Source organism: Pygocentrus nattereri, chromosome 28 (genome assembly GCF_015220715.1).
Source record: "Pygocentrus nattereri isolate fPygNat1 chromosome 28, fPygNat1.pri, whole genome shotgun sequence".
In the NCBI taxonomy this organism is placed as follows: domain Eukaryota; kingdom Metazoa; phylum Chordata; class Actinopteri; order Characiformes; family Serrasalmidae; genus Pygocentrus; species Pygocentrus nattereri.
Genome location: NC_051238.1, coordinates 14,888,769 through 14,916,366, shown reverse-complemented (window position 1 = coordinate 14,916,366; position 27,598 = coordinate 14,888,769). Strand labels below are relative to the sequence as shown.

Here is a 27,598-nt window from a genome sequence, read left to right as displayed (position 1 = left end):
TAATTTATTGACTGGTTGCAAAGCAGAAATCTGATTACTGTCTGACGCATGTAGACCCAGAGTTCTCTCATTATCTGCTTACTCAAGTGCATATGAACATGCTGACCATACTACTTACAAAATCTGACTGTGTAGTTATCGGATTATTAAGTGCACTGAGATCAATCTTATGTTAAGCATCTTTGATATTTGGCTTGGCAGACATGCACCAAACCTAATCAGATTCAAAGAAGTATGACTAAGAAAGATGCTCTCTGCTATGGCCACCATGTCAGACAGCACCCATACTGGTATACATAACGCAGTCCCCATTCAGAGGACGGTCTGTGTATCGAGTATTTATGATCGTCATGTTCATAAAAACTGATTCTATAGCAGTGCTTCTACTCTGTGAATACCCGTTGTTTTAAACGGCTGACCCAGTGTTCAGGTTTTGTTCATTTTTATAATGTACAGTAAGTCTTACTGTGTCCTAAACCACTCAGACAAGCCTGCACAACCTCAAAGAAGAGCTGGATAGAGCCAAGAAAAGTTTTGGTGATTTATTTTGGAGACGTTTTGGGTGACAATTGACTTCGTGTTTGTTAGCAACATTAGCCTTGTAGCTCCAGCACTAATCTAAAAAAGTGAAATTAGGACTTTGTCTTACTACTGTCTGTAGTAAATGATGGATTTTTTTGCCAAACTATTTCTTTAACTGCTAATTTTCATGTCCCCTTAGACGACTTCAGTGCAGTCTTTTTGCTGTTTAAATTCAGCGCTTCATCATTTCCATCATGTAGACTGTATTCATGCGATACGCTGCCAGCCAGTTATATGGTGAGTGGTAGTAATAGGCTGGGCTGTAATACTCCTCCCATGCTCTGTAATATGCTCTCCAATAGTCCTGTTCGTCTTCCTCCTCTCCCTCAGAGTATTCCTCCTCTTCCTCCTCTCTTCCTTTGTCCTTCTTGTACCTGGCCACACCCGGCTTGGCTGCCTTTCCAGCCCTTTTTTTCTCAGCCTCAAATTTTGGACGCTGGTGATGAAGAGCTTGAGACTGATAGTGAGGATGATGAGTCTTGATTTGAGGCTTGGCTGGATTTGGCCTAGATTTGACAGGCTGTTTTGCTGCACTGGCTATAGAAGGGGATGGTTCCGTGATGTGCTTTGGTCCACTGTGTAGCTGTGGTTGCCTGTAGCTGTTCTGCTTCTGTGGTGCACTGGACAGTGAGCTGGACACTGAAGCATCTGTTTTCTGTTCAGTTTCCATCTCTGACTCACTCTCTGAAGAAGAAGAAGAGCGGTCAGATGTCGAACTAGAAGGCACAGGCTGAGAGGGTGAACCCACAGGCCTCTGAGATGGACGAGTGCTTCCGTCCAGTAAGCCATCCTTTTCATCTTGAGGATATGGCTCAGCTTCAGCAACATGATTTTTATACTGACCATTAACTGTCATGGTTCCCTCATCACGACGTCCATACAGTCTTATAATTTCAACAGACCTACCAGGGCCATTCGTCATAAAGTTCTCAAAGTCAGCCACGGCTTCAGAAAAGGACATGGGTCTCTGTGCTGGGGGCTTAAAAGATGGAAGGGGAGGAATTTTGGGCAGAGCATCTTGCATTTCCTCCCTGGTGAGATCTGACGAAGCCGCCGCGTTTGGGTCAGGGGCTCCTGCTTTGGGTGAAGCCGCTAAAACTTCAGCACCCACAGCAGACTTTTTGCTCTTCTTTCGGTCACTACTAGGTGGTTGGGTGTTAGCTGGACTGTGATGCTCAGACTGGTCTTTAGTGGAGAGTGTGTGCTGAGCCTTTTTGGAAGTTTTGACGGCTGCTGGTTCAGATGTGACTCGTTTCTTTCTGTCCACTTTGGGCTCACAGGAAAAAGAAAGGTCAGATTTTGAGGGAGGCTGGACAGTGATGTCCCAGTCACACTGCTCCTCCATGAGACCAGCAGGGATCGGATCTGAGTAAAATGGACAAGACACAAGGAGATGGAAATCAAATAAAATGCAGCCCACTTGGGGGGGAGATGCATCCGACTTATGGATGCAGGCATGTTCAAACTGATTTCACCAGTGAAAATGTTAGTTGTGTCAAACTGTACAGTTTCTATAAGAGACACAAATGATTTGTAATCACTGTTTATGCAAAGCATCAAGACAGGATACTACATCACAGGACTTCTCCACTACAGGTTTGACAGCGCTTGAAAACACGTCATCCCTCTCCATGTGTGAAACGCAGCAAAACACCACAAGGAGAAAGATTAAGCCTAAGCTAGCACACCAGTGCCATCTGTTGCCTCACTTTTGATATCATGCAGAATTCACAAAAGCATAAAACACAGCAGAACAATAATCAAACCAAAAATTATTGCCATGAATAACCAACCATTTTCAGTTGCTCAGAACCTTTGATTTCATGGCACATTTTGAAATCATTTTAGTAATTTTATTTTATGTAAACTGTTTGTCACCTTTTTCCAGTACTGGTTTCTGTATTTGGTTTAGTGCATCGTGAATGTTGATTTCAGTATTTTTTATTTACTAACTGAATTTACTTTATTTAAATGTGCACATGGTTTCCACTTTCATAACATCAACACAATCATTGCTGCAAGTAGATACAATAAAAGACATACACCAGCAGACTAGTTACCTGGTAATTGATTGAGATGCAGGCTGCACTTCTGAGAAATGGCCATCATCTTGTTCTCTTCTTCTCCATGACAACAGTAGGTCACTGCAATCCCCAGAGTGCCTGAGACAAAAGCACAGTTTGCATTTCAAATCAAAATCAGTCAAAAACACTGTGATTTGATTATTTCTTATTTCTTGCAGTCTTTTGCTCTTGTAAGGTTCAAAAAATGTCACCAATCCAATTAAAATCAGCTTTATAATGTACTTACCGTGAAGTCTACTGAAAAGTGTGAATGTCAGGCAAACAAAAATGAATAAGATTTTAGTAATACAGCAACAAGTGTAGATTGTCAATCTGCGCTCTCACTGTATAATGCATTTCACAGCAACCAGCTGTCACTAGTTCCCATAGCATGCCAGGACTGCCGCAGGATCAGTGTGTTCCACTGCTGCATTTCAGAAACTCATTTAATGTGGCTACGACAAAAGCTTAGCGACAGTAACTGAAACAAAAAGTATTCTTTCAACAACTGACCTGAATTACTATCAAAACAACTGCTGACTTTAAACAGACTTTGAAAAGACATTTGTTTTTAGTCACAGGCTGTTTGTAAGACTCCAACTAGATTCAATGAGAGATTATTTCCCACCATGCTCCTGGTGGAAATTTACAAGAAGAGAAACTGCCCTGCGATGGACTGGCGACCTGTCCAGGGTGTGTCCTGCCTTCCGCCCGAAGACCGCTGGGATAGGCTCCAGCACCCCCCCACAACCCTGATGGAGAAGCGGCTAAGAAATTGGATGGATGGAGAAACTGAATAAGAATGAAGAAGACGAAGCAGCTTTTGGCCACTTGCCCTTATGTGTGCAGCGGTTTGTTCTGAAAAATCAGCCAAAAAAAAAGACCAAATTTTCTGTCCACTGATTTCCTTCTCCACTCTATCATGGTACAAATGTGTAGACATGTCAAAGAGACACTCTTGCTCAGTCCACAACTCTACAAGTTTCTCCTCCGTTTGCACAGTCCAACAGATCTCTCTCTCCCTCTCCGCCTCCCCCTGCGCTTCAGTCACTTGAATACGACCTTGAATGTAATCATAGATGAAGAGAATTATAAGGTCCAGGGCTAGTTAAAAATATATCGGAGGCAAGCTCAGGCCAGGCAACAACTCAGCTTGCTTGGTTGCTGACGATGTCCAGATTGCTAATAGTGTGAGCCAAGGCTAAAAACTTAAGATAATATTAAACAAGGATGATTTAATGGCACGTCAAGATGATTAAAAATCTGACTTGAGAGAGCCATCCTTACACCAAACGAGCAAGATGACTCCAGCAAGACTCATGACTTTATTTCAACAATGGAAATTTGTCTGCGACAGTGAAATCGTTTGAAAAGTTATTTGGTGTAAGGCTGGGATTATTGTTTTAAACATAAGTAATGATACTAGACTGTAATGGTGTAACAATTAATAAATATTTTTTAGTTAATAGAAAATTTTAAAAATGTAGTAAAAGTTCAAATTGGTTGATACACCCCTCTGTCACTTCCGCAGGGCTCTCATTTAATGCATTTCATAGAAATTACAGTCAAACTCCGAAACCTACATCTGGCTTAATGCCATCAGTGTGAAGTGGGTGGGAAAGGAGGAGGGTCTTATGCTCTGCATACATCCATGCTCAAATGATTGGGTTTATTTTCTGAAGTCACTTACATTTTAGAAACTACATTTTGGGGCTTATTTGTTATTGAAAAAAATCTAACAATTTTACCTCAGAAGAAACATCATTTTACTGACCTAAAAAAAAAAAAACTTTGTATCACACCCATACTATACTGGTGAGGTTAATAAGGAAAGTGTGTGATGTTAATAGATAAAGATGTAAGACATGGTCTGAAAAACACCTGTGAAATCTGACCCAATTACTCTGACTTTTAAACTACTATTTCAGGCTTTCCAGGTTGGCTCGTTGCAGTGCACGGACACCAAATTTTAGTGTTTTTTCCCCTCATTCAGTAATGACACTTCTTTTAATATTAAAAAAGTGCAGCTTTAACAAGGCCATTCACTTTCTCTTCAGAGTTGCCCAAAGTAGAAGATTTTATTTTTTAATTAGTCTCAGAACTAAGCACTAACATAGTGTGACATTAATACTAACTCATAATATTACACAATATCCATGACATTGGACAACATACTGTTGTTCTTAGCTGCCACACATATGCAACAAATATGAAGTTACAGGTACAGACAGACAGGTACAAGGTGCAAATAACAAAACTGGAGGATTATAGATGCTGGCACAGACAGGAAAAGAAGTAAAGACCATTGTCAATATCCTTTCACTGAATATAAAGTACCAACATGCCTCATATTTGATGTTCACATGTTCAGGACCCTCAGCCATGTACAGGACACCATTCTTACACACGCACTTCAGCATTACAAAGGAACACGCACTAACCGAAGCGTCCTGCACGCCCAATCCTGTGCATGTATGTCTCCCAGTCCTGAGGAACATCCAGATTAATCACCAAATTCACTTTCTCTGCATCTATACCTCGAGAGGTCTGAGAGAGAGAGGAAAAGAAACATTCATTTACTTCCCCGTTCTAGCTGCTAGAACTAAACAGGTTAAACGGTTGTCGTGATATATTTTAACCCTAAAAAGGGACACACTCTGAAAAAGATTAAGAACCTCGTGTATGTGTGCGTGTTTCAACTTACTAAGTCAGTGGAGATAAGAACTCTACACTGATACTGCTTCAGCTTAGACATCGCCTCTAGCCTCTGTTCCTGGCTCAGGCTGCCTGCAGGCACAAACAAAAATAAAGTAAAATTATAGTCAAAATACTTGAAAACTACTACAGAATTCACAATTGCATTCATTTAGCCATGTTTAAAAAAGAGCTGAGGACAGCCTCACCAGAGATGCAGACCGAGGGCAGGCCTTTAGAGGAAAGAACATCAGCCAGATGCTGCGCTCTGCAAACAAGTATATTAAAGTTAATCAATAAAACCTTTTCAATTTATTTTTTCTTCTCTGATACCAGTTTTAAAACCTTGAGAATATGGGTTTCTCCTCTGATCTTTTGATATTTTACTTCTTTAAAACTATTAAACTTTATAAGTAACTACATGAGTTGAAGCACTTCACATCTCAAAAAAGGCAACTTTACACAAAAATCTAAATAAAATCAAACTCTCAGTTGGAAAAAAATCTAGTGTTTCTATTGGCCCAATAATTGTCAACATGAATTTAGCATAACGTGAAGGGCAGCTGATGTTTTCGATTCTGTAAAATATACTAACAAATAAATAAAACCAACAAAACCATAAACAGACAACATTTACACCCGTTTCTTGTGTACTATATTATTATTTATTATTAAATAACCAGCAAGCAAACAAGTCTTATACTTCACTGGCCACTTGCACAATATGACTGATGTTTCTCAGCCAATCACATTAGTCTCTAAGCTCTAGTTCACTATTAAATTCATCAGACTCATTAATCTGTTAAAAGGAGGACAGTGTAATTCTTTCACGTGTTTAATGAAATTTGCTAAAAGAACTCATGTAAAAGACACTGAGCCCCCGTCAGCATCCAACACTGCTCTGACAGAGATATTGTTAGCTCCACTGTTCACTTTAGTATTAGCTCATCTGCAATAATAGTAGATACAACATTTTCATGTACTGTTTCTGGGGTGTGGCAACATAACTCAATCATATAGCAGTGAATGATGTGAATGTGACATTCAGTGAAACTTAACATCAAACCTTGTATGCAGATTGGAGAAAACCAGTGCCTGGTTAAAGGGAATTTTACTGAACAGCTCCAGAAGATTCTGCACCTTTTCCTCAAAGACCTTATGGGGCAGAGCATGTGAGTGCACCAGCTTATAGTACTGCTTCAGGCCTGCAGGACAAGAGAGAGAGAAGAGACAGATGAAAATTACAGATCCCGGTTCAACTGCCCTATGAGAAGTCAGAGAAGAGCTGCAGATCACCGATGAGTCCAGGGTCAGTGGGATTCAGACGCACAAATGTTGGTTCTCGCATGTATCTGCACAGGTGCTGTGCTAAGGATTCTGGGTAGGTGGCAGAGAGCGCCAACATCTGTTTATTCACTGGTAGAGAGGAGAAGATCCAGCTGAAACACCAAGAGAAAAAGATTTACCCAAAAGCTCACTGTATTACACAGCAGTCTGGCAAATGTGGGAGTGATGTTGCTTTGCGTTCCAGAACATGTTTAATGAAAGCCATAACTGTGCCATTCAGCTGTAAAGCACTGGTTGCAATAGCACTGTACACTAATGCGCTGAAAGTCAGAGACCAACCTTCATTTATTCAATCTCAAGTCAAAACAGCCATCAGTTTATTCATTGTTCAGAGTCACGAAAAAAAACTGACAGAAAACTTCACAGAAACTTCCAAAACTAAATTACGTACTATGTAAATTACATAGTATGTGCATTGTTTTTCCTTGTATTCTTTTTGGGAGACTTGCTTTCAGTTTTTCAAAGTAATCTGCAAAGTTCAGTCTTGTTGGTTGTACTTTCTCCCTTTATCCAAGAATCAAAAGACATTCAGCAAAGTTGAGGTCTGGACTGTGGGGTGGTCAGTCAACTGTTCTGAGAACACCAGCAGCTTCCTCTGCAACTTTCTTTTTTTTGTTGTCGTTTATTTCTTTCTTGATCGCTACACATCCTTTCAGACTAATAGTGTTTAGTTAGTATTGATTGAGTTTATGTTTTTTCAATTTTTTCGCTATTTCCTTTTACTTTTTCCTTCCGTATGCAAGTGGATTATCTAATATCTAATCTCCTTAGAAATATCTCCTGATAAATGAAAAACTGACCATTTTCACTGGCAATTAAAAGAATTAGAAGAAGGGTCATCTCTGACTCTGATCTCTCAAACAAAAACCAGGTAACTGTTTAATTGTGTGTCTCTCACTTGATCTGATCCTGGAAGCTGCCCTCTTCCAACAGTTTATCTGCCTCGTCCAGAACAAACAGTCGGATACTCGTCGTCAGGAGAAGCCCCATCTCTATCAGCTGCTTTATACGACCTAATAAAACAAGAACACCACCACCAAGCTCAAAACACAGCTCTTCATCAATCAGTCCAAGAGAACCAGGCCAAATTACATGCTTGTTGATTTTCTAAGTGAACACATCCTCTACAGAGAACACACTTCTGCACATAATAACGCACAGGTACTGTTTATTTTAACATATTGGGTGGAAAAAAATTAAATTAGCAAAATTGCACATTTTATTTTGTATATTTTATGTTTTTATTCTTTTCTGATTACAGTAGACTCAGAAAAATAAATAGAAATTTTAAGTCTTTTCAATTCAAGTTTGTTCCCTGTGGATGATGCATTTAAGAGCTCATATAAAGGAATTGCTGAATTTTCCTCACTTTCTTCAAGTAAACTAATTTGAAATATATGTATAAATACACACATAAACACTGGTAAAGTATCCAAAAGTACTGTTCTCCATTCCATATGGTCCATATATGGAAATTAAACTGAAAAAGATCAGCCTGTTTTGATTTCACTGCTTTCACTGTGTCACAAAAAACACCACATTTACATACATCCACCTGTTTAGCCTGCATAAAAAGTCTTATTGCTAGAAGACCAATCTGGTTTTTGGAAGGGACAACCCCACAGAGACCTCCATGTGAAGCATCGGTCTATAAGCCTATATTGTAAGCCAACTAACCCAACTGCCTGTATTGTGTACACTAACCTGGTGATCCAATAGCAATGTGACATTTCTTCAGATGGAGCTTGTCCTGACTAACAGGCCGACCACCAATGAACACATGGCACTCCAGTCCCTCCATGGCACTGCCTATTGCCATGACCACTGCATGGATCTGTACAGCGATCTCTCTGGTTGGCGCCAGTACGAGAACCTGAGGGAGAATGTCAGAATTAATTTATTATTTTCCACTGACATCTTTAAATCTATGAAAATTATGCAAAAACAAAAACATTTCTAGCTTTAATTTGGGAATTTAAAAAAAAAAAAAAAAAAAAAAAAAAAGTCAGTACACTACCTGAGTGGTAGCATTCTCCAGCACCAGAGAGTCCAGAGCAATAGTGGCAAACACACAGGTCTTTCCTGTGCCAGATTTCGCCTGAACAATAAGATCTAAAAGCAGAGAAGCATCCTCATCAAGCTAAAAAGCAGACCATTAGCTTACACTCACCAAAGTACACAGAACTCCTGAAAAATAATGTGCCAGAAGCCATGATCAAAACAAAACTCGGCCATGTGCATTACGCAAACGCCAAAACCAAAACTCTTCTGGAATCCTGGAAATATTGCTCAAATCAGCAGGTTTCTGCTAATTCTGATATGACCCCAATATCATCTACCATTCCTTGTTTTATACATAACTTTGTGTTATTTTGTGTTATTCACTCTGTAGAATAGCAAGCACCAGATGTTGCCATTTTCTCCTTGTTTACGCCCGTTTTTCAACAAACACCATTGTTTGCTTTAAGGGTATATTTACACACACAAAGCATATGAAGAATATGATGTTGAATAAACTAGTTAGAAATCATTTTGCTTTCATCCTGTAGCGTTTTAAGATCAATCTACAGCAGCCCACTGAAATTTTGCACTTCAAAAGTTTAGCAAATTTGCACTTTAATCTTGTTTTTGGTTTTCTCTCATTTGTCCACAGGTAGTAATTAGCTACTCAGACACACGTGCTCCAGTAAACACAGACGGGTCTGTACTTTCCACTACTTTTACTATGAGCTTACTTGTTACAGTTTTCTTGTTATAATTTAGCCACTAATTTCTTTTTTGTGTAGAATACATTTTGCTGACAGCATCTCTAGTGCTTTGCACTTCAGAGCTTTAGCATTTGATTTTAAACTAAACACAAAGAGAACAAACTTTAGCTCTTGTGCTGATAAATGTACCAAGTCTGACCATAATTCTAGAAATTATTCAGTACTTACAGGGATATTTACAGGGATATTGATTTTTCTAAATTCCTGAATAATTCAGTCCTTGAGATGTAAACAGAGTCATTCCGAGTGGTTTGATGTGAAGTGAGTCAGACTTGTTCACAGAGGTGGTGATAGGAATCAGAGATCCAAAGCATTTAATGCCTCTAAAAGCTCCCTCACAGAAAGTTATTAGATGGAAGAGCACAGAGTGCCCAAGAAAAGGTTCAGATATACAACTACTTCAGCATCTTTTTCAATATTACATATGAAAAAAGTCAGAAGGCACAGGAGGTTTGGGGCAGTAAATAAAATGGCTATTTGTTCTGGACACACTGTAACTCCTGGCACCGTTCACAAACACTGTAAAGAAAACTGAGGCAGCAAGTTTCTCTTAAATGAACGATTTCACCTCAAACCACTCTGAATATTATTAATACTCCTTAATTTTGTAGAATTTTAGAGACACCGGTGGAGTTGCCCTTAGAGAAGTCCTCTGACCTGCTACTACTTTCGCACTTCTTTTTAAATTTTAACCTTTACTCGAGACATTCCTCGACAGAAATAACAAGGCTTTGTGTCAATACTACCCCACATTTTCTCTTTATATCACGTGCTGCCCTGAGCGTGGATAACTGTGGTTTTCTAGCCGTGCTGAAGGCGAGCGCTCGCTGTGAGAGCTCAGAGTTTTCTCAGTACCCAGTCCACACCGGCCCAGGGGGATCGCCTTCAGCTGGATGGGTGACGGTCTCTGAAAGCCGGAGGACGACAGGCCTTCCAGGACAGCCTTCGACAGAAGTAAAGAACTGAACTCGACTCCATCAGACAGCAGAACATCGTCCGTCCGCGGCCTGGTGTCTATCTGATGAGCAGCTTGTCTCGCGGACGCAGCCATGTTCCTAGCAGCCCGCCCGCCTCTCTGCTTCGATTTGTTAGTGTCTCGCTTATTCGCTGGTGTGCAGAACCAACACAGACCCTGCGCCCTCTGGTGTACAGGAGAGTCACTACAGCTGCCATTCTTCAGTATGTCCAGAAGATGACGACAAACGGACATTTATATTTTTTAACCTAAGCGTCTGTGGTGCAGTAACAGCACATTAGGAGAAAACGCTCAGAATACATAAATCAATCATCTGCAATTAGGCCAAGTTACATTTTGTTAAGGGCAGTATTCAGAATACAGTTATGTTTTTACATTTTTAGGAGAATCCTTTCAGAATACGCACACTTACACAGTAAATAAAGGAAAATATATACACAGTCTTCAAAAGAAACACATCAGTGCTCTTTTATCAACTTTATTCAGAATCAAAGAAAAAAAAGAATTTTCAGAACTTAATTTAAGTGATATGGTAACTTTTCAGTAAATGTATGAACAGAACCATTACATGGAGAAAACTACCAGCTAGAAGCATCAAGGAATAGTGGGAATTAAGTTTTTTTAAAAAGGGTGAATTTCCTATGTGTCTCATGAAGATGTATTCTAAATACGTTACGTTTACGTATTGTAATGTAATATGTTTCTGAATACATTTAGGATTCAGTATTTAGCCATTACTACTTCTTCCCTTAAGTATTTTGTGCAACCCTGTCAAGAGTTATATGTCAAACTGTGTTTCTATGTGAAACATTAATGGAAAGTAATGGGGAAAATGACAGGAAAGAATACCATCTGGGATTTAATTAACATCAAAATGCCTTAATAAAGCAAAATATTTGCAAAATGTATTTTTTTAAGTGCAAACTTGTCGATGTAGATAAAGAGCATATAAAAAAGTATCTTCCTGTAATTTTTTAAAGTATGATCAAGTACAATACAAAGTGTTCAGCAAAAAAATAAAAGGTTATTTAAAAGTAGTATAGGGCCTTGAAGAAAACTACTTACTTTCCATTCTACAAAGAAATCAACCCAAAAAGAATAAGTAGACACCCATCCATCCATCCTTTTCTAAGCCGCTTCTCCGTCAGGGTCGTGGGGGGGTGCTGGAGCCTATCCCAGCAGTCTTCGGGCGGAAGGCAGGATACACCCTGGACAGATCGCCAGTCCATCGCAGGGCAGACAGACAGACACAGACAGTCACTCACACACAGGGGCTATTTAGCATGTCCAATTGGCCTGACTGCATGTCTTTGGACTGTGGGAGGAAACCAGAGAACCCGGAGGAAACCCACGCAGACACGGGGAGAACATGCAAACTCCACACAGAGAGGACCCTGATCACCCGGCCGGGGAATCGAACTCAGGCCCTCCTCGCTGTGAGGCGACAGCGCTACCACGCCACCGTGCCGCCCAATAAGTAGACATTTAATTCATAAAACATGTGTTCACTGTATTCTGTAGCCTCTTTACAGAAGATTTATGCTTCACTCACATTTAAAGCTATACTCAAAGTACCAATAACAGGGTAACATCCATGTAACATTTTAAAAAGCAGATCTTTCTTTTTCAGTTACTTAAAAAAAAAACAGCAGATGATAAAGTTTGAATTCTGGTGTCTGTGCACATTCATTTGATTGTTCTGTACAGATCTGGGTTCTGTCTCCATTCTTCATTATTCCGCACTACATGAAAGTACATGTATACGGATGTCTGACAAACTAAAGGAAAAACTAACATGAAGTGTCTTAGTAAGATGTCAGGCCATCACGAGCTGCCAGAACAGTGTTGTGGTGCTTTGGAATAGATTCTGCATGTCTCTGGGGCTGTTTTAGAGAGGTGGAACACAATTCTTCCAAAAGATACTCCCTCAGTTGATGGTGATGGAGAGCACTATCTAACACATTGGTCCAAAATCTCCCATGGATGTTCAATTAGGCTGAGATGTCAGTGGCCATTCGCGCCCTGTGGATGGAGGGAGTGTCATTCTGGAAGAAACCAGGACAAAAAATAATTAATCATATTTACAGTGGATCCAAACCATTCCAGAAAAAGCCCCCACAGCCTAACAGAGCCACCAAACTCCATCACTCTAGGCGTCAAGCCTGGACCTTGGTCTCAGTGTATGCTGCACATGCACTTAGCCACTTGTGGAGAAGATGGTGAACACTGACCCATCTGATCATTTTTTCCACATCTCAGTTGACCAGGGCCTATTCAGGAACCACTGAACACTTTAATGTGTATCTATCTTTGTAATAAGGGGTTTATGCACTGAAATTATACTCTCTGTAGTTGTGGACAGACTGTTCCTGCTCATACAGTCTAATTCTCAGTAACCTGAGGAACAGCTGCCCTTACATATCGCACTAATGCACGAGGATCACGCTCACTGAGTGTGAGATTTCAACCTCAAATTCTGGTTGTTCATTGGTGTATTTAGATCTAAAAGCTGATGTTATTTTAGTCGCTGTTTATACTAAGACACTAGCCAGTTGAGTGTGATCAGTGACTCAGTAATGAATCCTCTTTCAAAGTCACTTAGAACTTTTCCTCCTGTCAACTTAATCCAAAATCGAGGTCAACTAGGCCTGCTTAGTCCAGTTAGTCCATAATTTACAAAATAGGTGTTCACTGGATGCTGTAGCATCTTTGCCATGTTTCACATGCATTGAAAACTTACTCAAAGCACCATTAACTGGGTAACATCTATGTAATATCTTGTAAAGCAGATCTTTCATTTAGTTTCATGCAAAAAACAAGCACACAACTGCACACAGCAGAAGCTAATTTGAATTCTGATGTCTGTACATACTGAATTGATTCTTTTTAAAGATCTAGGTTCTGTCTCCATTCTTTAGAAAACCAATATAAAGTGCCTTAGTACTTAGTACAAAGTGCTTAACACTACACAAATGACAGCACTACACATTATTAACATTACACAAGCCATAGAGCAAGGTGTTTACTGCTTAACTGGACCTGGCAGTAAACCTGTCTGGAATACCCTGCACTGTTATTTTTTATTTTCCCTTTAATTTGTCACCTGTCTGTGAAATACAGTAAATAATAATGTAAAATATACAGTTTTGTATGTTAAACAACCACCATGTTTTGGTGTGTCTATAAAAGTAAGAATTTATGACAATGATAATGATTAAAACAATGTTGGATAATAAGGTTAATCAACTTTAAAATGGAATAAAAAGCGAATGCGTTGTTAGTATAATCAATAATCTCAACAGTTAGAAATGCATAACAATGCATAGCATTTTAGTCATTCGCTGCATTTCTAACGCTATAGAAATGTGCTTTATCTCTCCATAATGCTAATCTAGGTGAGTGAAATCTCAATTTCTATATTTTCTACATTGTTCATATATCCATATGTATCGGCGGATATGTGCGAGAAAAATCAGACATCAGTATTGGCCGAGAGTGTCCATATCAGTGCACCCCTAAAACATTAAAGTCGTGCTAAATTGCTGCAGGTCCTGCATTTATGAAATATTTACTGTCAGGATGCTGAAGTCTTTAGTATTTAGCACATTAAAATGCTCCTGTAAGCACATCCAGTAATCTGCCTCTGCTGAAACAACACAAAACATTTGCTTGTTGTTTATGTTCAAACTGCAGAGCCACTTTCCCACCAATCAGAATGTCCAGTCAGAGTGAATCTGCGCATTCACTGGACATAAAGCTGACTCAGTGGACAACAGGGACACCTCCATTCTTATGGATGAACCCCTGCTGAATATCCATTGATCATCTATTGACTACTGGCCTTAAAGCTCGTTCAGTCTTGTACCCGGAGAGCCGTTAGTTAAACCCATTTTCAGCTGCATCCTGGACAGTTCAAATGAAGGGGGGAGGCCACACGTGGAGTCACATCTCAGTGGCGGGTTTGGTTGAACACAACGTGAAGAGGAAAACCTGAGACTTTCTCCGTCACAGACCTGAGGGGAGATGAGAGAAATGGCTGGGCTCTGACCTGGAAAGTGTCAGTGAGTTCTGTCACAGTGCTGTGAAGGTCCAGCAGCGCTGTGCTCCGGGTCTCTGCCATCTCCGCGTGTGATTTGAAGTGACTGTCTGACGCGGAGTGAATATCACGGATTACGCTCCGCACTTCGGCTCCTGCTATCAGTAGCTGCTGGAAACAAGCTGAGAGAGGACAGTGCGCTCTGCAGACTGACAGTCGGGTCCTACATAAACGGCTTCAGCTGAACTTGGCGATTTGAGCGGGACGCTGTTAGCTCTGTTCGCTGGTTCTAGCTCGCCATTAGCTCGGGTCTGGGATGGAGCGCGTGCCCGAGCGCAAGGACATGGACAACTGTCTGAAACGGCTGAAACAGGAGCTGGTAAGAGCTTCACTGTTGCTCTATTAAATGTTCGTATCTGAAGGTTTCATATGTTCTACGCGTAAATGTGAAGAAACCGTGTAGCTACGAGACTTTTTATGGTGAATGTAGTCTGTTTGTCAAGTGGGAGTATTAAAATAATTGAATTGAGTAATAAAGTTGTGTGCAAATTTCTTGAAATCAAATGGGCGCTGCTAGATGTTCGTTCACGGTGTATCTATACAAAACACGCTCACTTTAGACCACAGGTTCCCACCCTGGTCCTGGAGAACACTGTCCTGCACAGCTGCAGCACCCCAGCTCTAACACCTCCACTTTAACTCGGGCTTTCCTGTGAGGGGGTGAGTTAGATGAGGCGTGTGGGGAGCAGTGAACACACTAAAAGGCAAACGGTTTCTCAGGAGTAGCCTGCTGAAGACCAAACAGCCAAGTCTGCGGCAGTTTCCTTATCGTGCTAAATGTAATGTGTTTGAGTAAATCTAGACTGTTTCACAAATGACCTTTGGGTGCTGTCTTTTTGAAGCAGTGGTTCAGGTTCAGGGACCTGTACTCTCTCTAACCCGAAACCTTTGGTTTAGTCTGGGTTTAGCTGTGGTTTAGTCTGAGTTTAGCCCGTGTTTGGTCATTTGAAGCAAAACTCCAGCTACATGCTGCTGCTGAGGTGTGACGCAGGTGCGAATTGGAAACGAGGTTTGAAATGCGTGAAGCTGATTGGCTGCCATCCCATCGACTGGCTCTGATGGCGCCGTGACGATGCCGGGGCGTACAGCTGTTTAATACCTGCGTAGACAGTGCAGCGTGTTAAATCTGTTAAGGCTGCTAATAGGAAAGAGAAGAGGGTGTAATAGATGTAAATCACTGAAAAAACGTAACCAAGGGTTAGTGAATGAATCAAAATGGCAATGTTAATGACTGAGGGTGGATTCAGCTCATGGGATTGTGTTTGGTCATATGAGGCATGGAGTGACAAATGCATTCATTTATCCATTCTATCAGTAAACGTTCATGAATTGTTTGTAACTAAATTACATTTTAGTTACAAACTGTTGCATTTTACTCCAAAACTCCACTACTAAGCATCAGCTGAAGTTGGAAACTACTTTTTTAATGCATCCCCTTTTTTACGTAATCCCTGAAATTGTGCTTAGCTATGTGTGCTGGCCAAGACCGGAAGATTTCACTATGTGTGGGGGAGTGACTTTCATCATATAGAGCAAAACAGAATGAGTGGAACAAAGGCTGGCTTTGTAGTCCAGTGATCCCCTAAACAGAGTTGGGCTTAAAGCTCCATGACATGTCTGCCTCTGCCAGGCGCTCAAGCTTAAAACGCCTCAAGCAAGTCGATAAAGCACAACTGAAGCACAGAACAGCTCATACACGGAGGAATGAGGCAGCACTACTCTTTGGTGGTGTGAATCTTACTTAAAAGAATATAGGTTTCCTACACCTAGAACTTCTTTTGGGCTCTTATTATAAGTGGTCTGACTCAGTGTTTTTACTGTTCTTTTTGGGATTTAGAAGGAAATTAAATCCATGGTAATACAGTATATCACTGTTGATGGAAGAAAACATTGTATCTCCATTTTTTCAGTTTTTGACATCATTTGAAAAATACCTGTTGCCCTTTACATTGTGTGCAAATTTCATGGTGCATGGACCGAAAGAAATGACCCAAAATGACTTGTAAAAAAAGTCTGGTTCCATTGACTTGCATTAAAAGTAAAGTAGGTTTTTTCCTTTCCTGAAAAGTTACCATTTTGGAGATACAAGGTTTTCTTCTGACAACAGTTATATTTTATATATAACTAATTTTCTTTGTATTGTCAACAGATTTTTCATTCATAAAAATGTCAGTTTTGAGAAGCATGACTAAAGATGAGTTATGAGATAAGTACACAGAATCTTATTAGATCTACGTCCAAACTGCATAAGGAAGGTTCAGTACATACTGTGATTTAGTGGAGACTCACTGTTAATTCTTTTGGATGGCTTTGCCCAAATGAAAATGACTGCTGGTGACAGCTTTGAGCACAAGGACTGGGGGTCAGTGTGCCTGGCACTGCATGCTGGAATTCATTTTAATCTCTTAGTGGTTGCATAACTACATTCTACTGTTGTTTGACTCACCATAAATTGATAGAAAAACCTTCAGTATTCACGGGGATGATCCAAGCACGTTTTTTTGTCTTTTACCAAACACTGCTTCCTCTAAACTCTAAAAAAGGTCAAAGGCTTCAGTAAAAGCTGTCATTGCTGACGCCTTTTATCTTCAGTCTTTTTCCCTGCAGGGCTAATGAGTCAGTGTTAGCCCAAGTATGAACCCAAGTAGAATAATGCAATCTCAAACTCAAGAGAGACATTTCAACACCCAGTTAAGCCAACCCTCCAGTGTTTACACTATATACAGTACTGTGCGAAAGTTTTAGGCATCTAAGCAAATTTTTAAACAATTGACCTCAGCAGTGAGTTTATCACAATATACATTAGAATAAAGTCATAATTATAATTCAAATAAACATAAAAACAATAAAAAGTAACAAGAATTTCTTCAGTCCATATTTTTCCTTGTCACCTTCACAGCCGCCACAGAGACTTGTTAATATCATCAGTTGCACCATGAGCACAATTTACTGAAGCACTGATTGGTCAAACCAGGAGCTGCTTTTTAACTACATATAATACTGTAATACTGGGCTTCCTTGAGGAGAGGTTCGAAAATGGTTAAATGCACTAACATCCAGAAAATCATAAAAAATGTTTATTCAAATATTAACACTTTTCTCAGCAAGTAAACACAAACTACACAAATAAATAGATTTTGAAAATGTGTCTTGGGTGCCTAAGACTTTTGCACAGTACTGTACAAGGGAAATATTTGGTTAAACATTCCAACTAAAAAGGCCACAGTAAAAATAAACTCCATCCATTATCAGTCCCATCTGTGATTAATAGTCTTCTTTAAACTAATCAGTTTAAATCAAGCCATGTGATGTTAGAAGCTCTTGGGAGTCTGTTGTGTACAGCCTCTTCCAAAATGCAAGTGAGTTGAATGAGATGAAAAACTGAGAACGTCTTTGTTCGCTGAAAGTTCCTTTCTCCATATCTCTTCATCTGTCTCATGTGAAGAAGCAAAACTGGGTCAAATCTTTATAGCTGTTTTTCATGCAGTTGAATTGCCTGCACAGAGCTTAGTATGAACAGCTGGCTGTTATTCCCAACTTTATACTACAGACTACAGACTAAAACAGGCGCTATAGAAATACATATTGTATGTAGTATGATCACTTGATAACTCTAGCTAATCTATACATTGATTGAAGCTTTTAAAAAAATAATTTAAACAGGAAAATAAATAACCCAAAGAGTTTTTGAAGAGTATAAAACAAAGAAAAGTTATGATGCATAGAATAAAAGAAACAATTCAATATTTTTTTCAGGTCACTGTTCAGATTGAATCAAATTTGCGACATTTGGACATATTAAGGTGGATTTGATCTAGTCTTCAGCACTTTGCAAGTCCAGAGAGCATGCTGTCATTAAAGCAAAGGAGGGAGAAACCACATACTAAGAAATTCTGAAATTCAAGTACAGGGAATTGTTTTCCCACCCGAGGTCCATTTCTTAATTCATTATTAAACAGGCTGTTTTTTTGTTGTATGTTTAAGACTGATATATGTAATTGGCCACTGTTCTGATTGGCTGTCCTGTCACTAAAATGCAGCATGAATGTGCAGGGGTGAACTGCTGTACATTGAATAGGTAGACGTACTAAATGCATTGTTTCTGGAGACATCACAGAAACAGTGCATTCAGTACAGCCTGTTTTTACAACGTAGGCTTCATATGTGGATTATGTTTAACAGTGCCTACATATAATCCTTTCAAATAGAACAGAATCCAATGTTTTTTGAAAGCCAATATTATCACCAAATTATAAAATCCAAATTATCACCTTAACTTATATGTAATGCATCACAGTATATCCTTTTTTACACTATTGAACTTAATAGTGTAATAGTGAAATGTCCAAAGTCTGCAGTATGAAATGAGTCTGTATTATGAGTGTTGTGGCTAATCATAGCTGTTCCTTGATGAGTGGTCAGAGTGTGATTGGCAAATCAAGGCATTTATTATAAACAAATGTGGTCAAAATAAAGTAGGCCAATCTTTAAATGTGTCACAGATTTGTAATATATTCTGTATATCAGAATTGCAGTCTACAGTAAAAAATAGCAATGTGACATTTGGCCTAGATAGATAGATAGATAGATAGATAGATAGATAGATAGATAGATAGATAGATAGATAGATATTCATATTTATATTCATCTGCTGTCACTTTTCTACATTTTAAATGCTTTGTTTCCACACATAAAAGGTAATTCCACCAATTTTTTTCATTTTCTGCATAATGCAATGGTTGAGATGTAAACAAAGTCATTCAGAGTTGGTTGATGTGAAAGTTTAATTGTAGAAAAACTTAGTGACTCTGATTTTCTTTACAATGGTCATGATAAGAACCAGAAGTAGAAGACAAATATAACCATTTTATGTGCCAGGTTTTTATATTTAATATTAATAATGGTAAAATAGAAATATTCAAATAGAATTCATCTTTTGAATAAGAAAAAGGGCAGACATTTTAATCCATTTGAATTAAATGCAGTTTCCTTTACATTTCAAAAAGCCAAAGACGACAGTGCAAAATTAATGAACAGCACAAAAGGAAGCTCAAAACATACTGATTGTTGCTGACAGATGACACTGACATGGAAATGTTCAGGGCAGTGACCTCAGTCATTACCATCCTTTTTAAACATGTGCTTGTGACTGAAGTACTCTCCTTATCCCCCAAGAGGCACAGCAATTTTCATTAAGAAGAACTGATCAATAGGTCTGCTGAATTATTGACCCACTGGTGATAAGAAATGGTTTGTACCTGGTGATCTGGTCAGTTCACATGCACAGTCTGGGTATGGACGGTTGAGAAAAGAGCGAGAGAAATAGAGCCTCATACACGCAATGTGTATGGTGTGTATAGTGTATATGTGTGTGTGTGTGTGTGTGTGTGTGTGTGTGTGTGTGTGTGTGTGTGTGTGTGTAAATGAGCAGTGCTGACTAGCTGATGTGAGATTGCTCTAGGGCTGTTACTCAAAACCACATCCATCATGACTTGGTTCTCTGCAGTGACATTTGCCAAACACTCCCATCTGCCTGAGCTCATCCCAGAGGAGAGTGTAGCAGGGCAGGCTGGTGATGTCATACAGACAGTTACAGACCAGCTTCTATTGACGTTCCTGGTGATTATTTCTCTTAGAATATGCATTAATTTGCTTATTAAATATCTTGTCAAGATATTGCCCCATTTTACAAGAACATGTGGATATCACAGCATTTCTATCTATCTGAAAAGTATTAATACCCATTCATAGTGTCTTTGCCACATTGATTAGATTAGATTTGATTTATTGTATCTTCATATTTTACATGGTATAAAAGGTTAAAATCCTATGCACTAAGCATCTGACAATACTAAGATATTTTTAAAAATTAATGATTATTAATATTATTATTATTATTATTAATAGTAATAGTAGTAGCAGTAGTAGTAATAGCAGTGGTAGTTCTGGTAAGTATTCGTATTAGTAGTAGTTGCAGCAGTGTTGGTAGTAGTGGTAGTTAGTATTATAGCAGTTATAGTGGTGCTAGTAGTGATTAGTAGTAGTAGTTGCAGTAGTAGAAGTTGAGGTTTAATTAAGGTTATAAATTAAGGTTTAATTTCCAACATGACATATAGACCTCTTTAGAAAAAGGTATTTTTTTCATGATGCAGGTTGTTGGAAGTGGGCCTAACTCATACAATATAAATTAGCATGATATTATGATTAGTACCACCTTTATTAAAGGAATGAAATTATATTTTCTGCTATACATCAGCTTTCATTCTTTTTAAAAACTTATATGCAAAGTGGTCACAGATGGAAAACAGCAGTTTTGAATGAAACTACTTTCTAAATAGTATAGTGGTAGTAGTAATAGTGGAAGTAGTACTGGTAGTAGCATTAATTAGTAGTAATAGTAGTAATTAGGAGTAAATAGTAGTAGCAGTGGTGGTAGTAGTAATAGTAATTAGTGGTAGTAATAGTAATTAGTAATAGTAGTAGTAGCAATTAGAAGTTGTGGTAGTACAAGTAATTATTAGTAGTATTGGTTAATAATAAGTAACCGCAGTGGTAATAGTAGTGGTTTGTAATAGTAATTATTAGTGGTAGAGGTAGGAGTATTAAGTAGTAGTAATGGTAGTGGTAATAACCATGTCAACATTGTATTCATTGAAATACCATCATGGCGCTGTCCCAAACAATTATGAGGTCACAATAACTGCTGTAACATTTTCATATAAATAATAGCAATAACCATCTCCATGCTGTTTACTCAAGTTTTGTCATTGTGGTGTCATAGGCTGCTGTTGTATTTCATTGTTACATTTAGTTAAAATTATTGCTGTTGTATAAAGAACAGTGTCCTCTGTTCAGGGTTAATATTCTCTGGCAGTATTTTTACCAGAGTTATGCACAATGTTCAACCAAATATGAATTCTGATAATAATAATAATAATAAATCGATGATCAAAACAATTTAGGACACCACACAATAGTGGTATTATTAGATTTGAATATGAAATGCTCTCATAAATTTGACCCACTAACTGCCCATTATCTCTCTGTTCTCTGTTTAAACATATTTTCCAGTTTACTTCACTCAGCCAGCTCACAGACATTACTACGCTGTTCTTTAGAATTGTGCCTCTGTGAGCTTAATTTCCAAACAACAGCCTCTTTCTCCACAGTACTTGTATCACAACCACTCAGCTGCCGTCACTGTGATGTCAAAAACAGTTATGAGGTCATGATGCTGCTGCTGTATTTGTCATTGACAATAGAACCTCTATGATCTGAAATGCTTTGCGTGCCCTCTGATACGTTTCCCCCATGACCTCTAAAACACTTTACAACATTCCTACATTCATATTTAATGAACTGCTTCAAATAATACATGGCTACTCAGGAAAAGGATGTGGATTCTAAGCCAGTTTGTGTCTCATTTTTAGTGTCTTTTAATTTGATCTTGCTTGACCACTGTTGTTTTGCTCTTACTGTATTGCTGAATGCAGAGACATTATGAGTATTCTTATTGGTCTCCACTGCAATAATCATTCTGTAGGCATTCTGTTGTTAATTAGAACATACTCACCTGATTGCAGTTATATAAACTGGCCACAGTTATTTCACAATCCTATGTTTACATCACAGCAAACAGAATGTGAATGGTTTTTATCCATTGGGTCAAGACAAACATGTCAGTAAAAGAAAGAGGGAACATTTATTGAGATGTGTCATGTGTCTTACAAAACAACACAAGTTCTAACTTCTGACTGGTGCTGTAATACCTTTAGAGGGCAGTGGTGAGTAATGTTTGTTTATTTGATCTGGAGCTGTGTCTGTCATCTGTTGGGAGCTATCAATTTTGGGTATTGATAGCTACAAAGCAGGATGGGTAATCAGCCAATTAGATTACCTTAGGCTTGTAATAATTGAATAGAATAAATAAAAAGACGGTTGTTAGTTATTAATATGATGGTTAATTATCATCTGACATTTAAAAATCAATAAAATCAAAGTGCATGCACACTGTTCAAATGCTGTTGCTACAGCTGTACCAAAATGTTGTAGCACTTTATTTGTCCCATATGGGAGGAAAAATACATTTGTACATATATTTGCCCATATTAAAAATATGTGCATTATGTACATAATATGTGATATTTTAAAGTATATGTCATAAATATATTTTACTTTGCCATCTTTAATTAGAGCCACTTTGATACATACTTTGATAGCTGCTTTCACCTTGTTCTTCAATGGTCAGAAACTCAGAGCATGTATTATGTAGTAGTGGTGCAGTGATGTGGTGTTAGTGTGTGTTGGGCTGGTACAAGTGGATATGACACAACAGTGCTGCTGGAGTTTTTACTAACAAAGCTAACAAAGTATGCAGATAAACAGATGGACTACAGTCTGTAATTGTAAAACTACAAAGTGCACCTATATGGTAAGCTGATATAATGGACAGAGTGTAGATACAAGGTGATGGTCTTAATGAAGTGCAATTATTTTCATTGAAGAGTAAATTCTGTTGTTTATATGGTGATAAAAGTAAGTCATGGAAAGGTGCCAGTGTGTTCCATGTGTTCATTTACCACACACAGTGTGAGTGTTGGATTGAGAAATAAAACTTATAAAAATCGGCCATTGGCTAATTAGGCTGTAACCTTTGCCTACACAAGTAAATGATATAAAACATTTGTAGAGCGTTTCTAATGCTTTGATTTTTCATACACGGTTCAAAAAAAGCTCAGCTAATCTGCTTTTTAGTGTACAGTGCTGTGCATGTGTGTTGTGACAGTGGTAGGGTTTAATAGCTCAATATTTTCAGGAATGTAATCAGCAGTTTCATCAGTGTGAATTTAAGGCATGATCAGTTCACACATGCAGTGATTTCATAGTTGAAAGTCTCTTCATCAGAGCAGCTGTATGGACACACATAAACACAAACCCACTTACTCTCACGCAAGTCTTCATTATGAGTAATATAAGACATGTCTCAGCTCTTCAAGCTTGACTCACTGTCTGGCCATTTTTCTGTTAAAACTACAGCCCCCATCAGGCCATCTTCTCTATCCTGGGTGAAAATAAAATCAATGTGATTCTTTACTTGGATGGTCACCTGACTGGCTGACAGTCAGGCACACACCAGAGAGAGAGAGAGAGAGAGCGAGAGAGCGAGAGAAGGATAAATAGAAGGAAAGGTAGAGGCATAAAGGAGAGTTAGAGAGTGAGCTCAGTGGAATAAGGTAAGGTTGTTTTTTAACTAATGGGCTATATAGCTGTGTCAGTTCATTGATAGAAAGCAGAAGAGATGTTGTCGGGTGCATGCTGTTTAGTGTTACCTCATCAGTTTGATATGTATAAGCTGTTTTAGGAGAACTTTCTTTTTGTGAGCATCTTACAATGACTTTTTGCTGACAACTAAAAGAAAAGCACAGTGACTGAAAAACAAGCCTGTGTTTTTTGTTTTTTCAAACCTTTTAGACTATCCCTTTTGTGCAATTAAGTTTCAATAAATAGTTCTGTAAAAACCATTTTAAATTTAGGTGATACAGGGAGTGAAATTGTCCATACTTCATTTGATCAGTCTAGTCAAGTTTACTGTATCAGGAACATACAGCTTCCACCAAGCCTGAGGCAGCTATTGATCTGTAATCCAAGAGATACGGAAGCCTTTTACAGGCAGCAGTGCTCGGCTGAAAGTTAATTTATATACACTAAAGGAGAAAGGATTTACAGTTGATTGAATAATGAAAAATAATGAAGAATAAAGTGAACAATAAGCCAATTACTGCATTAAAGACATTGATGACAGTCATTTCATTGTTTCATATAATGCCTTATGCATCTTATTTATAAACAGCTGATTTCTCATGATCATGTCTTTACAGTCAGCCATGGCTTTAATTATTAATGTTGCATTTTTATAGTATTACAGAACAGATTGTGTCACATTGTATACTTAACACAAATCTGTCCCAACATAGAGGCAAGATTATTGTTTGAGGTTTTTCTTGATCAAAAGCCATGTGCAAATACAGTTACACAAAAACAGGTATGAGATAGGCATACAGAGAGAAGGATAAATGTTGAGTAAAAGACAGCACAAGAGATGAATACAAAAGAGAAGAGCAGGTGACAGGTGTGAAAAACAACTCTGAAGAAGGTGGCTACATTGTCCAGGTGTTTTTTACCCTTGCTATTTTTCCATGCCATTCATGACATGACTCTGTGCTTAGGTAAGACAGAGGAATGCCAGTCAAAACCATGTAACCAAAAGCTGGGTTTCAGCTCTTTTGTTCTTTTCTTAAATCAGACCCCTCAGGGGAAATCTGATCCCACACAGGGGTAACTCACCACCGACCAGATGTTTTGTTCAGGTATTTAAAATATATTAGCATTGCATAGGTGGTAAGCTTTTTTGTTTGAGGATGCATGTTGTCAGTGTTTTGCCAAGATTTCATGGCACAAAGGATGATGTAATGGTTACTGCATGTTAACCCCTTAAACTACAGGCTTATTGATCAGTTGTTAATCTTAAGACAGAAAGACTTACGAAAATAAATAATTTACTGACAACAAAGAAAACTAAATTTTGGGCCTACACACAGGGCATTGCTGTAAAGGTGGTAACACCATATTTGGAGACATTTTTGCAATATATACCACAATTCATTTTAACTTGATGAGTTGGAAATGCTCCATGATGAGCAATGTTTGTTTTGGGGTTTTTTTGTCGATATTTTTAACACTGTGCAGCACCACATCAAGAATGTTCTCTTGGACTTCTGGCATCTTCAGTTAAATTTGCAGTTTCTCAAAAATAGGGTAAAACATTAAATGGCCATGTAACTTGGGAACATTCTAAGCCTCTTTATAAAGAAGCATGATACCCATGATATGCTCAGAAAAGAACACTGATAGATTTTATCGTAATATTGACATTATCATATAACTCCTACTATGAACATTAAAGAGTTAAAACACTGATCTCATCTTTTTCACTTTCAGATTTCCATGAGGGAGGCAGGTGATGGTCTCCAAGCTCAGATGAACTCTATGATGGGAGCTCTGCAGGAGCTGAAACTCCTTCAGGTTCAGACTGCACTGGAGCAACTGCAGATCTCCTGCAAAACCACTCAGCTTCCTCAGCAGTCCCCTCTTGGAGCTACGGCTTCAGATACACTCTTCGTAGAACAGCTGGACCATATCTCGAGAGAAACCAGGAAAAAGGATGCAGAGACATCAGAAAGATCACAGAATCATACATTCACAAGGGAATCAAGTCTGTCAGACCTAGAAATGGACCCACCTATGTTCCTTACGAGCTCCCCATTTGAGAACCATAGTCTTGTTCCACACAGAGTACCTAGGAGGCAGGACCCAACAGGAACCTACCATAGAGGAAGCCTTTGCACCTCTGAGTCTTTTTCCAGCTTTGATGATGACAGCTTCTCTTCGCGTGACTCTCGTGGCTCTCCTTTGGATGATGCATCTAGTCATTCGGCCTCAAGGTCCACATTTGAGGAGCATCAACCTCCGTTCCACCCAGCAACAATGGCAGAGCTTCAGGGGCTAATGGACACTCTATCACGTGAAGGTCCCTCCATTGACAGTGATTTTTCTCATTACGACACAGATGACTCCAGCGACTGGACGTCCTCTCTAATGAGCCATAGCCGAAACAGGCAGCCATTGGTGCTCGGAGACAACGTCTTGGCCGATCTTGTGGGAAACTGGCTGGACTTGCCTGAGCTGGAGAGCCGACTAGCCAGTGAAGAAGAGCGAGTAGGAAGATTGGGTGAAACTGCTGAGCATCCACTGCGCCTCAGCTGCTCTCAGGAGTTCTGCAGGAGACTCTCTCTAACTACTAACATCTTCAAAAAAGTCTTGAGGAGCATTCGACCCGACCGAGACAGACTGCTCAAGGAGAGACCCGGTTGGCTGACCCCAGAGGATGAGGAGGAAGAACTGTTAAAAAGAGCCAAGAAGATAAAAGGCTCCAAGCCAAAAGGAAGTTTTTATAGACCCTTCTGGAAAAGAGATGGTGGGAGAGCCTGGAAAAGTAGGCCAAAACCAGACAACATTGAAGAGATTAGGAGCTCAAAAGGGTGTGTATTTGATTATAGCTCTGCAGTGTGGGTCTAAAAGCTGATTACAATCAGTGATGATCACACAGAAAAACTGAGAACTTATTTAAATAAAGCAGATGAGCGTGGAGGTCTAAGAAGAACTCTCAGTACCAAAGCTCTCATTATCAACCTTGATGTTTCAAGCACCTAGGAAATTTGACTGATTTCTTTGTTTCCACGTCTCAGATTTGTTTTTCTTAGTACTGTACATTCCTCTAAAACTATTCTCTATGTATATTATGTTCTTATATTATGCATATGAAAAAGTAATACCACAGTGTCTCTGTATTTAAAGTCACCACACAAATAGAGTGTTTTTGTAAAGTATCTTTTGGGGAAACAAAAACAAGCTGTCTGTTCCTGCTGAGTCAAATTAAGCACTGTCAGTCTGTCCATTGATTTTCTGCCTCCTTAAGTCGGGATGTCAGACCGCCAATCAAATTACCAACAATGCTGATTATCCAGACCTCTCAGGACCTTACACAAATAATCATCCAGACCACCTCTACTCCTTACTCTTGCTGTCTTTTATTCTACAATCAACTCTCATGCAGAAAGAGAAAGATGTAATAGTTGCAATGTATGCACATGATGATTTTTAAAAAAATAAAAATGTGTAAATGCTGCTGCACTCGTCATGCTCTTCATACATATTGTAACTTTCCCCATTTTGGTGTAACTCATCACATATGCCGAAAAGTGGCTTCATGGTAGAGATATAAAATACTGTACAAGACCAACTACTGAGACCAACCCTTTGTTTAACAAGAAGGGAATATATATATATATATATATATATATATATATATATATATATATATATATATATATTCCCTTCTTGTTAAGAGACTGGTATTCAAATTTTCAAAGAAATTTGTATGGATATTTTTCCACACCTCCAAAGTTCAATCTAGATGCAGGTTGCATTTTCTGCTTCTCATGATCCAAGTCAT

The 27,598-nt window shown here is 38.8% G+C and overlaps 2 protein-coding genes across 4 annotated transcripts; one reads left to right on the top strand and one right to left on the bottom strand.

Moving 5' to 3' along the window:
- Positions 1 to 528: 528 nt before the first annotated feature.
- Positions 529 to 10,539, bottom strand: ddx20 (DEAD (Asp-Glu-Ala-Asp) box polypeptide 20). 2 transcript variants are annotated; one of them, XM_017693490.2, is made up of 11 exons: positions 10,310 to 10,539; positions 8,704 to 8,798; positions 8,391 to 8,559; positions 7,585 to 7,699; positions 6,636 to 6,778; positions 6,406 to 6,544; positions 5,549 to 5,607; positions 5,350 to 5,432; positions 5,087 to 5,192; positions 2,643 to 2,744; positions 529 to 1,947 (listed from the first exon to the last, which is right to left on the bottom strand). In XM_017693490.2, exons 1-11 carry the CDS (start codon positions 10,503 to 10,505, stop codon positions 755 to 757), a joined length of 2,400 nt encoding a protein of 799 aa, XP_017548979.1. In that variant the 5' UTR covers positions 10,506 to 10,539; the 3' UTR covers positions 529 to 754. The 2 variants fall into 2 exon arrangements, with proteins under 2 accessions (XP_017548979.1, XP_037391839.1); XM_037535942.1 differs by lacking the exon at positions 10,310 to 10,539 and adding an exon at positions 10,201 to 10,283.
- Positions 10,540 to 14,206: 3,667 nt separating this feature from the next.
- On the top strand, positions 14,207 to 27,276 carry inka2 (inka box actin regulator 2). Of its 2 annotated transcripts, none has more exons than XM_017693488.2 (2): positions 14,207 to 14,845; positions 25,525 to 27,276. In XM_017693488.2, exons 1-2 carry the CDS (start codon positions 14,783 to 14,785, stop codon positions 26,659 to 26,661), a joined length of 1,200 nt encoding a protein of 399 aa, XP_017548977.1. In that variant the 5' UTR covers positions 14,207 to 14,782; the 3' UTR covers positions 26,662 to 27,276. The 2 variants fall into 2 exon arrangements, with proteins under 2 accessions (XP_017548977.1, XP_017548978.1); XM_017693489.2 differs by lacking the exon at positions 14,207 to 14,845 and adding an exon at positions 23,687 to 23,759.
- Positions 27,277 to 27,598: the final 322 nt, after the last annotated feature.

Coding starts and splice junctions, on each gene's coding strand:
- inka2 (XM_017693488.2), top strand. CDS start 14,783: ATGGAGCGCGTGCCCGAGCGCAAGGACATGGACAACTGTCTGAAACGG. Junction 14,846..25,524: donor AACGGCTGAAACAGGAGCTG/GTAAGAGCTTCA, acceptor TTTCACTTTCAG/ATTTCCATGAGGGAGGCAGG.
- ddx20 (XM_017693490.2), bottom strand. CDS start 10,505: ATGGCTGCGTCCGCGAGACAAGCTGCTCATCAGATAGACACCAGGCCG. Junction 8,560..8,703: donor TGGAGAATGCTACCACTCAG/GTAGTGTACTGA, acceptor ATTCTCCCTCAG/GTTCTCGTACTGGCGCCAAC. Junction 2,745..5,086: donor TGGGCGTGCAGGACGCTTCG/GTTAGTGCGTGT, acceptor CTTTTGTCTCAG/GCACTCTGGGGATTGCAGTG.